Source organism: Portunus trituberculatus, chromosome 12 (genome assembly GCF_017591435.1).
Source record: "Portunus trituberculatus isolate SZX2019 chromosome 12, ASM1759143v1, whole genome shotgun sequence".
In the NCBI taxonomy this organism is placed as follows: domain Eukaryota; kingdom Metazoa; phylum Arthropoda; class Malacostraca; order Decapoda; family Portunidae; genus Portunus; species Portunus trituberculatus.
Genome location: NC_059266.1, coordinates 8,869,839 through 8,882,338, shown reverse-complemented (window position 1 = coordinate 8,882,338; position 12,500 = coordinate 8,869,839). Strand labels below are relative to the sequence as shown.

The 12,500-nt window shown below is 39.6% G+C and overlaps 1 protein-coding gene across 1 annotated transcript in view; it reads left to right on the top strand.

The window, feature by feature from the left end:
- LOC123502847 (activin receptor type-1-like) overlaps window positions 1–6,306 on the top strand; it is a 10,391-nt gene extending 4,085 nt beyond the window's left edge. Inside the window, exons 6-11 of the mRNA XM_045252122.1 lie at window positions 341–445; window positions 1,383–1,492; window positions 2,119–2,395; window positions 3,008–3,141; window positions 3,490–3,715; window positions 4,547–6,306. Of these exons, the coding sequence (XP_045108057.1) occupies window positions 341–445; window positions 1,383–1,492; window positions 2,119–2,395; window positions 3,008–3,141; window positions 3,490–3,715; window positions 4,547–4,687 (993 nt within the window). The 3' untranslated portion in view covers window positions 4,688–6,306. The remainder of the gene's footprint in view (window positions 1–340; window positions 446–1,382; window positions 1,493–2,118; window positions 2,396–3,007; window positions 3,142–3,489; window positions 3,716–4,546) is intronic.
- Window positions 6,307–12,500: the final 6,194 nt, after the last annotated feature.

Genomic DNA, 12,500 nt, shown 5'->3' with positions numbered 1-12,500 from the left:
TGTTTTCTTCTTCAAGTGGTGTTGTTATGGTGTTGTGCGGTGTTGTTGTGTTTGTTTGAGTGTGTATCATTTTATTATGCTTGTTCTTGTTGTTCTTCATCTTTTTTCCTTGTTTTTCTTATTTGTTTTTTCTTTAAGTGGTGTTGTGTGGTGTTGCATTGTGTTCGTTACAGTTTATTTTTTGATCATACTTATTTTTATTCTTATTTCTAATCTTTTTTTCACCTTTCTCTTATTTGGCTCCTTTAAGTGGTGTTGTGGTGTTGTGTTGTTTCATTATACTCATTACTGTTATAGTTATTCATGCATGTTTGGTACTGACCGATGTTTTCCCCTTCAGGAGATCTTCAATGACTCCATCACGTCAGGCAGTGGCTCCGGCCTTCCTCTGCTCATCCAGCGCACTCTAGCAAAGCAGATCTGGCTGGCGGAAGTCATTGGCAAGGTGTGTGGTGGTGGTGGTGGTGGTGGTGCCTCTGATTCCTTACACCAGTTCATAGCTCAACACGTATTAGTTAATGTTGTAGTTCTCGCATTTTGATTAAGTTTGTTAGTGATAGTAGGGTTAAAAATTGATGTATCTTGTGTGTTAATGCTGTAATTCTCACATTTAATCAAGTTAGGTAGTGTTTGGAGGGGTAAAAATATGTGTATCTTGTGTATTTATGCTGTAATTCTCTTATTCAGTACTGGGACACATTTTTACCTTGAGTTTTGTGTACCATTAGGCCATTTTATTGACATTAGCAAGGGTCAATGCGGATCAGAAGATTAATGGCCACAGACTTCATTATTTTAATCCCACACATGAGTTTCTGAAGCTGTATAAAATCACCAAATCTTCAGTACTGGGACACATTTTTTACCTTGAGATTTGTGTGCGATTAGACCATTTTATTGACATTAGGAAGGGTCTATGGAGGTCAGAAGCTTAATGGCCACAGTCTTCACTATTTTAATTCCCCACATGAGTTTCTGAAGCTGTAACAAATCACCAAATAGTCACCAGAATATGGAAACACATCATGGCACTGAAGGAGTTTAATTAAGTTTGATGATGTTAAGAGGAGTAAAAATTTATGTATCATGTTGACAGAGACTCAAGAATTTATGTATGTGTGTGTTTATGCTGTCCTGCCATTTAATTTAGTGTGGTGATGTCAGAAACTCAATTTGATATATATGTCTTTATGCTTTATCATTTAGCTAAGTGTGGTGATGACAGACTGGTGATGACAGACTTAGAATTCATATATATGTTTTATGGTGTCCTGTCAGTTAGCAAGTGTGGTGTTGTGGTGATGACATAGGCTCAGAATCTATATGTGTTGTGTTTATGGTGTCCCGTGGGTGAGCTAAGTGTGGTGTTGTGCTGTTGGCAGGGGCGGTATGGTGAGGTGTGGTGTGGAGTGTGGCAGGGGGAGAAGGTTGCCGTCAAGATATTTTTCTCCCGCGATGAGGCATCCTGGGCCAGGGAGACAGAGATCTACAGGTGAGTAGTCTCTCTCTCTCTCTCTCTCTCTCTCTCTCTCTCTCTCTCTCTCTCTCTCTCTCTCTCTCTCTCTCTCTCTCTCTCTCTCTCTCTCTCTCTCTCTCTCTCTCTCTCTCTCTCTGTTTCTTGCTGTGTCCTTTTGTACATTCTCACTCTTTCTCTATCTTTCTCTCACTGTTCTTTTATTCCTTCTCATTCTCTTTATCTGTCTCTCACTGTGTCCTTTAATACTTTCTCACTCACTCTCTATCTTCCTCTCACTGTGTTTTTATTCCTTCTCTCTCTCTCTCTCTCTGTCTCTCTTCTTTCCTTCTGTTCTCTTTCAATTCCTTCACCTTAATCTTACCTAACCTAAAAAACTCAAACTTTAACTACTTCAGTACTGGGACACATTTTTACCTTGAGATTTGTGTACAATTAGACCATTTTATTGACACCAGGAAGGATCTGTGGAGGTCAGAAGATTAATGGCCACAGTCTTCACTATTTCAATCCCACACATAAGTTTCTGAAGCTGTATAAAATCACCAAATAGTCACCAGAATGAATATGGGAAGACAGACGTTGTGATATTGAAGGGGGTAAAACCAAACCTAACCTAACCTGACCCACGTTTACCCCCACAGTACCGTCCTCCTCCGCCACGAAAACATCTTAGGCTTTTATGGCTCGGACATGACATCTCGTGGGTCCTGCACACAACTCTGGCTGGTTACGCACTACCATCCACGGGGCTCCCTGTATGATTACCTCACCACGCACACCCTCGACCACACCAGTCTCGTCACCATCGCCCTCTCCACCATCAACGGACTCTTGCACCTTCACACGGAGATCTTTGGGAGTCAGGGAAAGCCAGCCATTGCTCACCGGGATATTAAGTCGAAGAATATACTGGTGAAGGTGCGTTTCGGGGGGGTGTGAAGGGATGTGAGGATGTGTTTAGAGGTGTTGGGGTGTTTTGGGTGTGTTTGGGTATTTTGGTGTGTGTGTTGGGGTGTTTTAGGGTTGTTTGTGTGTGTTTTCGGGGTGTTTGGGTGTGTGTTGTGGTGTTTTGGGTATGTTTGGGTGTTTTTGGGTGTGTGTTGGGGTGTTTTGGGGTGTTTGGGTGTTTTTGGATGTGTTGGGGTGTTTTAGGGCTGTTAGGGTGTTTGGGTGTGTTGGGGTGTTTTGATGTTTGGGTGTTTTTGGGATGATTGGGTGTTTTGGGGATGTTTGGATGTTTGGGATGGTGTTTAGCTGTGTTTTTGGAGGTGTTTAGAGGGTGTTTGAAAGTGTTTTGGAGTGTGTTATGTTTTGGGGTGTGTGAAGGCATGTTTTGGGTAAGTTTTGCGGTGTTTTGTTGTGTTTAGGGGTGTTTGGGTGTTTTGGGGGTGTTTGGGTGTTTTGAGGATGTAAAGATAATAGATACATATTCAAAGATAATTATCTCTAACTTAACACACACACACACACACACACACACACACACACACACAGTGGCGTTATGGTGACAGTGCTGCGTTCCCTCCACAGCTGAATGGTGCCTGTGTAATCGCTGACTTTGGCTTGGCAGTCATGCACACACAGACCACCGGAGAGATCAACATCAGCAGCAATCCCCGAGTCGGCACCAAGCGCTACATGAGTCCGGAGGTGCTCAATGAAACGTGAGTATTGGTGGTGGTGGTGTTGGTGGTGCTGCTGGTGTTGGTGGTCCTTTTCCTTTTTTTCTCTATTCTTATTTGTATTTTTTTTTTTTTTTTTACTTTTGAATTATTTGTTTTATTACGTTTTATTATCTTTATTATTTTTACAATTTTTTCTTTATTTTCTTTTTACTTTTTCTTTATTTTTATTATTTTTATTTTTTTCACTATTTTTGTGATTTTTTAGTATTTTTTTACTTTTTTACTTTTTTTACTTTCTATTATTATATTTTACAATTTTTTTTTACTTTATTTCATTTATTATATACTTATTTATTATTTTTTTAATGGTCCTGTCACTCCCCGCAGGATCAACATGAGCGTGTTTGAGTCGTTCCGTAAGGTGGACATCTATGCGCTGGGCCTGGTGCTGTGGGAGGTGTGTCGCCGCTACGTGTCCAATGGCCTGGTGGACGACTACCGTGTGCCCTTCCATGACCAGGTGCCCGGCGACCCCAGCTTTGATGACATGAAGAAGGTGGTGTGTGTGGATCAGCAGCGCCCAATGATACCCAACAGGTGGACCAGTGACCCAGTAAGTGTGATTTTTTATTTATTTATTTATTTATTTATTTTTATGTAGGAGAGAAGGCCAGTCAAGGACAACACGGTGTTTAAAAAGACTCACTTGATGCCGGTTCTCTAAAAGTTCAGAAGAGTTATCCAAAATTAGGGAGCAGATGTCTTGACACCTCTCAGATGGCTTGTTTGATTACTTACTCACTCACTCACTCACTCACTCACTCTCTTGTCTATAAAGGGTAAGAGTGGATGTTAGCCATATTATCTGTAGAGACTCTTCACACATTCATTCTCTCACTCATTCATTCTCTTGTTTATAAAAGGATAAGGGAGACATGTTTTTTTAAGGGTGTTTTTATGATTCTAGTAGCAGGTTAGGCTTTATTATCAGTAGAAACACTCTCTCACTCACTCACTCACTTACTCTTACTCACTTGTCTATAAAAGAGGATAATAGAATGATACAAGTTTTTTTTAAGGCTGTTTTTATGGTTCTAGTAGCAGGTTAGACTTTATTATCAATAGAAACTTTTCATTCATTCATTCATTCATTTACTCATTCACTCACTCACTCACTCACTCACTTGTCTACATAAGGATAAGAGAGTAACACAAGTTTTTACAAGTGTTTCCATGACTAGTAACAGATTATCAAAACTTAAACAGTATCAAAACACACACACAACAAAAAAACACTTACACCCATGCTAGAGAAACCAAACCTACACCACACCAGCACACACTCCTGCCACACCCACACATACCCAAACACCCCAGAAAAACACACCACAACACACAAAAATACCAGCAAAAACATCTATAAACAATGCCTTATCTCCATCAGGTTCTGGCAGGCATGTCCAAGATAATAAGGGAATGCTGGCACCAAAACCCCAATGTGCGACTGACAGCTCTGAGGGTCAAGAAGTCCCTGATGAAACTAGCACAGGATGAGACCAAGAATAAGATCGACATTGAGTACTGAAGGAGGCGGAGAAGAGGAGTGAAGAGGAAAGGAAAAAGAGGAGGCAGAGGAAGATAGGATGGTATGATGCTATTTATTGAAGCCTTCCTGTGTATGTGTGTATGTGTGTAGGGGTAGTTGTAGTAGTAGTAGTAGTAGTAGTAGTAGTAGTAGGGGTTGATATTTTATTTGGGGAAAAAGATTGGTATATTTTGTTAGTTTTTTGTTATTATTTTGCGTTCATAGAAGGTTTATTGAAGAAGGAGGAGGAGGAGGAGGAGGAGGAGAAGGAGGAGGAAGAAGAAGAAGAAAGGTGATAGAAGAGTCCAGTTTGTGTCATTGAAGGAAGGAAAAAGGAGAAGGAAGGAGGAGGAGGAGGAGGAAGAAAGGTGATGCAAGAGTCCATTTTAAGGAAGGAAGGAAGGAGGAGAAGGAGGAGGAGGAGGAGGAGGAAGAAAGGTGATACAAGAGTCTAGACTGGCATTGAAGGAAGGAAGGAGGGATGGAAGGAAGGAAGGAAAGAAGGAAGGAATATGTGTGTTTAGTTTGTGATGTTTATGAAAAGATTTTTACTGTTACGTTAATGCTTATTTTGGTGATACGATGACGTTACTTTGTTTAATCTCTCTCTCTCTCTCTCTCTCTCTCTCTCTCTCTCTCTCTCTCTCTCTCTCTCTCTCTCTCTCTCTCTCTCTAAGTCAACCATAGCATAAGTTTAGCCTAAGATTATTAACTTGGATATAAAAACACACAATTTTTACTACAATTACCAAATGTGTGTGGAAGCTGTGTTCTTTCTCTTTCTTCTTTTTTTTACAAGGATAGGGATAAAGAAAATGTATATAGCTGTGATTTTTCGTTTTTTTTTTTTTCTTTTTACAAGAATAGGGATAAAAAATGTATATAGCTGATTTTTTTTTTTTTTTTTTTTTTTTTTTTTTTTTTTACAAGGATAGGGATAAAAAAAATGCTGTAAATAGTGTGACGATTTATTTTTATAACGTTTTTTGAGGCTTTCCGAGCAGCAGCAGCAGCAGCAGCAGACTTGTTGTATTTTATTGTATTGTGTGATAGAGACGAGGAGGAGGAGGAGGAGGAGGAGGAGGATGGGAGTGGTGATGATGGTGATAGTGGTGGTGGTGAAGGATAATGAAGGAAGAATGTTAGATGATGAAAGGAATAAAGGAAGTTGATAATGGTGATGATGATGGTGGTGGTGGTGGTGGTGGTAATGGTGATGGCAGTGGTGATGAGGGACAGTGAAAGAACGTTAGATGATGAAAGGTATAAAGGAAGGTGGTGATATTGATAGTGTGATGACAATGATAATGGTGATGGTGATTTTGATGAAGGATAGAATGACATGGTGAGGATGATAAGAGGAAGGAAGAAAAGTGGTGATAATGATAGTAAGAGTGATAACGATGGTGGTGATGGTGGTGATGATGATGATAGCAGTACTCATGGTAGTCATAATGGTGATGATAGTGATGAAATTGAGTAAAGTCACCATCACTAAATGCTTTGATGAAATTTAAGGATAGAATGAATGTGAATAGTGAATAACTAACACACACACACACACACACACACACACACACACACACACACACACACACACACACACACACACACACACACTGCATCACCATTTCCATTAGGTCAGGTGAGGTGAGGTGAGGTGGGGTTAGAAGGTTACACAGGGAGAAGAGGGAGAGGGGGTTCACATCACGTCTAGACCCACATAAGGTTTCTATAGAGAATTACTGTCATTTTCCTGCCATGGAGACTGTGATGCTGTTAATGTAGTGTTTGGTTAGGTTAGGTAAGGTAAGGTCAGGTTAGCTCCTTCAGTACTGGGACACTTTTTTTTTTTACCTTGTGTTTTGGGTTAGGTTAGGTTAGGTTGGCTGCTACCTTCAATACTGGAACGCTATTTTACCATGAGTTTTGGGTGCGACTAGACCATTTTATTAACATCAGGAAGGGTCTATGGAGGTCTGAAGGTTAATGGCCAGAGTCTTCACTATTCGAATCCCTCCCTCGTGAGTTTCTGAAGATGTGTAAGTCACCAAATAGTCACCAGAATGAATATGGAAATGCATCATGGTACTGAAAGGGTTAAGTTAGATTTTGTAGTGATTTTGTAGTGTAGATGAGCAGTGGATGGTTGTAGAGGTGGGTTGATAGTGGTTAGGTTAGGTTAGGTTAGGCTAGGCTGGTGGTTGTCTTGGTGATCAGTTTCTAGGCATTACTAATAGCTATGTGGCTCTGACTAGTACAGTGGTAATGCGCTGGCCTGGCATTGCTAAGTTTGTTTAGGTTAGGGTGGTAGTTGTCATGGTGATCAGTGTCTAGGCATTACTAATAGTTGTGTGGCTCTGACTAGTACAGTGGTAACGCGCTGGCCTGGCATTGCTAAGGTCGGCAGATTGAAGTCTCGCTGGGGCTAGTGAGTTTAAGCCCTTCAGTACTGGAACACATTTTTTACCACAAGTTTTAGGTATGATTAGATGATTTTATTAACATTAAGAAAGATTCATGGAGGTCAGAAGATTAATGGCCAGTCTTCACTATTCTAATCCCCCCCATAAGTATTTGAAGCTGTAGAAAATCACCAAATAGTAAGTAGAATGAATATGAAAACACATCCTGGTACTGAAGGGGTTGAGCTGTTGACTGGGAGGTTACTGGTGTGGTAGGGGCGCCACAGTGGGGAGTTGGGTGCATCTGCCTGATGTTCTGGAGAGCATTGATGTGGTGGATGCCGGAACTAAAACCAACAAACATTTGATGGAGCTCTATGCATTTATTTCTTGTCTAATGAACGATTTATATTTTTCTTTCTACTTTTTTATTGTGTGTGTGTGTGTGTGTGTGTGTGTTCTTAGGGTGCGTTTTTGTGAATTTACTGAAGGAATTAATGGGTTGTGTGGATGTCTGTCACTTTGCCTTGTCTGGGGTTGGATAAAGTTAGGTTAGGTTAGGTTTTGATTGTTGAGCATTATTTGTGGGTGATTAGGTTAGGTTAGGTTAGGTTAGTGTATGGTAGGCTGAGTTAGATTAGAGTTCGTTAGGTTAGCTTAGGTTAGCCGCTAGAGCTGTTATTAATGTTTTTTGTGTGTTTATATTAAATCATGTCATGTTTTTATTTGTTCAGGAGTAAGTACGATAGCTGAGGTTTGGTTAGGCTCGGTAGAAAGTGAAGGTAGAGAATTCAGGTTAGTTTGAATTGAGTAAAAGATTGCCAGTTGAAATGGAGTGAAAGAATAAGACAGTTGAGGGAATTGAGACTCGGTGAAAGGTGAAGTCAGTTTAGATTCAGTAAAATGGTGAAGTCTGTTTGGTTTCAGTAAAAAAAAAGGAAGTCATTTTAGATTCAGTAAAGTGATGTCAGTTTAGATTCAGTAAAAGAGGAAGTCAGTTTAGATGCAGTGAAATGGTGATGTCAGTTTTGATTCAGTAAAAGGGGAAGTCAGTTTAGCTTCAGTAAAAGAGGAAGTCTGTAGTTTCAGCAAAAGAGAAAGTCAGTGTAGTTGCAGTAAAATGGTGAAGTCTGTAAGTCTGTTTGGTTAGTTTCAGTAAAAGATGAAGTCAGCTTAGATTCAGTAAAACAATGGTCAGTTTAGCTTCAGTCAAAGATGAAGTCAGTTTTGATTCAGTAGAAGATGAAGTCAGCTCAGATTCAGTAAAACAATGGATAGATTCAGTAACCTAATCTGACCTAATCTAACCTAACCTAACCTGACCTGACCTAATCTAACCTAGCCTAACCTAACCAAACCTAACCTAACCTAACCTAACCTAACCTGACCTAACCTAACCTAACCTAACCTAACCTAACCTAACCTAACCTAACCTAACCTGACCTGACCTGACCTGACGACCTGACCCAATCTAACCTAACCTAACCTAACCTAACCTGACCTGACCTGACCTGACTTGACTTGACTTGACCTGACCCAATCTAACCTAATCAAACCAAATCTAACCTAACCTAACCTAACCTAACCTAACCAAATCTAACCTAACTTAACCTAACCTGACTTAACATAACCTAACCCATCCCACCCCAAACACCGCTGCACTGACCGACATCCATACAACACGAGGAATCTACTTAATACCTTATGCTAAGTTAGTTTTGTACTGCAGGGTTTGTTGTGCTTTGATGCCCACTTGTCAGACCCCAAGCCAGCGTGATAGCCAAGTTGTGCCATAAATACCTTAAAGATACACTAAAACACACCTGATAACAGAGAAGGCCTGACACTCTTCTAAACTAAACTGATCTACTCATATTGTCATCTTTCCTACCAACACCAACTTAATAAACTACAACTAAGGGTCGTATTCTCAAAAACCTCTGTGCTTCACCTCCACTATCTCAGAAGGGTGTATTTGAATTGACACGAGTTCTTTAAGGGTGTTTTTACAGTTCTAGAGGCAGAGTGACAAGATTTCTACATTATTAACTGGAGAAACACTTTAAAAACCCGCTAGTCATCTCTGTGGCCTTGGAAAATAGTTGTAGTGAGAAAGGAAAATATTTTTAATGAAGTTTTTATGGTTCTAGAGGCAGAGTGATAAGCTTTCTACATTATTAACTCTTGAAACCCCAGCTAATCATCTCTGTGGCCTTGGAAAATAGTCGTGGTGAGAGAGCTGAGCATTTCTGAATACGAGCCTAGATACACTATAACACACCCAGTAACTAGAAATCCTGACATTCTTTTAAACTAAACTAAATTGTCGTCTTTCCTATCAACACAAGTCCACACTAAACTTTCTAACTACAGCTGAACACTTTAGAAATACACTACAACACAGAATAACCATAGAAATCCTGGCACTGTTCTTATGTCAGCTGTGCGAGGCAAACTAAACAATATTACCATCTCTCCTATCCATACATTTCTATACTAAACTGCTACTAATACATCAAGAAATACACTGCAACACATACCCAATAACTGTAGAAATCCTGGTACTGTTCTTTCGTCAGCTGTGCAAAGTAAATTATGTTGTTTCTCCTATCAACACAAGTCCTTACTAAACTTCTAACTACAGCTGAACACCTTAGAAATACACTACAACACAGAATAACCATAGAAATCCTGGCACTGTTCTTTCGCCAGCTGTCCGAGGTAAACTAAAAAATATTACTGTCTTTTCCTATCAACACAACTCCTTACTAATTTTTTAACTACAGCTGAACACCTTAGAAATACACTACAACACAACAACAACCATAGAAATCCTGGCACTTTTATCTCACGTCAACTTTGCGTGGTAAAGTGAAACCATATTGTCGTCTTTTCTGTCAACACAACTCCCTTTTTGTGGTGGGTGTGTTCTCAGTGGTCTTGGCTTCTCACTGTGGCTACTTTCCCCTTTCTCATGAAATCTCAACCCCTTCAGTATTGTGGCATATTTTCACATTGAAATTTGTGTACAATTAGACCATTTTATTGACATTAGGAAGGGTCCATGGAGGTCAGAAGATTAATGGCCACAGTCTTCACCATTTTAATCACCACACAAGTTTCTGAAGCTGTATAAAGTCACCAAATAGTCACCAGGATGAATATGGAAATGCACGATGGTACGCAGGTTAACGGTGTACCAGTGGCAATTATTCTGTACCACTTGTTGAGAAGGAGGCAGTACCTTTGTGGACCTCACCTGTCACCTCTAAGACCCTCAAAACTAGACCCATTGAAATATTGCCCCTTAAAAAACAGCCCTCTTAAATTGTAGTCCCCTCAAAATGTTTCCCCTTTAAAGCCATTAAAAGTAGCCCCTTTGGTCCCTTTAAAGTTGTCCCTTATAATGAAGCTCTTCAAAAGAAGCCCCTTAAAATGTATCTCTGTTTAAATGTAGCCCCCTTAAAATGAAGCCTGTAAAAAGAAGCCCCCTTTAAATGTAGCCCTTTCAAAGTTTTCCCTTCAGAGTTGCCCTTTCAAAGTTACCCCCTTCAAAATAGCCCCTTCAGTTACCCATTCAAAGTAACCCCTTCAGAGTAGCCCCTTCAAAGTAGACCCCTTCAAAGTAGCCCCTATAGATTTTCCTTCAAAGTTTTCCCTTCAGAATTGCCTCTTCAAAATAGCCCCTTCAAAGTTACCCCTTCAAAGTTGCCCTTCAAAGTTATCCCTTCAAAATAGTCCCTTCAAAGTAGCTCCCTTCAGAGTAGCCCCCTTGAAAGTAGCCGTCCTGAGAAGCCAAGGTGTGTGAAGCTACTTTGTGATCTCTTTTGTGTGTGATATTCAACACTGCACAAGAAAAAAAGGCAGTTACTACGTATTTTTTTTATTTCACTATTATTTTTATCTATTTTTTCATATATACCTTTTTTATATATTTTTTAACTTGTATTATTTTTTACGTATTTTTTTTCCCTACGTAACTTTTTTTTTTTTAGCTTGCCATGTTGCGTTATGATTATGTGGAGAGAACTGGACTGCATTCTTTACTTTGTTTGATATGTTGGTGGTTTGTCTCACCCTACTGTTCACCCTCCCTCTGTGATATGCAGCAATTCACAACAATAACCCCTTCAGTACTGGGACACATTTTAACCTTGAGATTTGTGTACGATTAGACCATTTTATTGACATTAGGAAGGGTCTCTGGAGGTCAGAAGATTAACCCCTTCAGTACTGGGATGCATTTTTACCTTGAGTTTTGGTTATAACTAAACAATTTTATTTATATTAGGAACGGTTATTTAAGGTGGGAAGATTAATTGCCAAAGTGTTCACCGTTTTAATCCCCACATAAGTTTCGGAAGCAGTACAAAATCACCAAATAGTAAGCAGAATAAATATTAAAACGTGTCATGGTGCTGAAGGGGTTAATGGCCAGACTGTTCACTTTTTGAGTTTCTGAAGCTGTATAGAATCACCAAATAGTCACCAGAATTAATATGGAAATGCATCATGATACTCAAGGGGTTAAAACACTGCACAAAATAGCACAAAACATTTAAAAGGGGAAAAATTGTGATTGAAAGAGTAAAGCACCACATTTGTAAGGAGTATGATGTTTAGAGGTGGCTGTAGATGAAAAATTAATGTTTCTGGATGATTTGTGACTAAGGAACTGTGTCAAATAGCAGTGAAAGGGGATAAGAGGTGCCAGTGAGTGATGTTGTGGGTTTTCAAGGGTGTTTCTTCATGACTAAAGGAGTTGATAAAAGATTCATATATTTTAAACAGGCTAGTTGAAGTGACAATTTCAAGGATGTTTTCAGGATTCCAGTGATAATTTAACAAGGAATCAACATATTTAAACAGGCTGTAGTTGAAGTGACAGTTTCAAGGATGTGTTCATGATTCCAGTGATAATTTAACAAGGAATCAACATATTTAAACAGGCTGTAGTTGAAGTGACAGTTTCAAGGGTGATTTTCATAACCAAAGGGGATTTAATAAGGAATTCATATGTTTAATAGGGTCAGGTTGAAGTGATTTAGTTTTTAGTGCTGTTTTTGATGTCTCCAGTGATACTTTAACAAGGAATCAGCTCATATAACAGGCGTCAGTTGAAGTTCATGAGTTTTCAATAGTGTTTTTCATAACCAGGACCAGGGTGAAGTTTAATAAAAGAGCATCATATTTAAACTCTACTTGAAGTTATAGAGGCTTTAGTTGGAAGTTGTAGAGGCTCTAGTTGGAAGTTGTAGAGGCGCTAGTTGGAAGTTATAGAGGCTCCAGTTGAAGTTGTAGAGTTTCCAAGAGTGTTTTTCATGACTCTAATGATAGTTTAACAAGGAGCCAGGGACCGCATTCTGAAACACTCAGCCCCACACCTCCACTGCTTTCAAAAGGGTTCA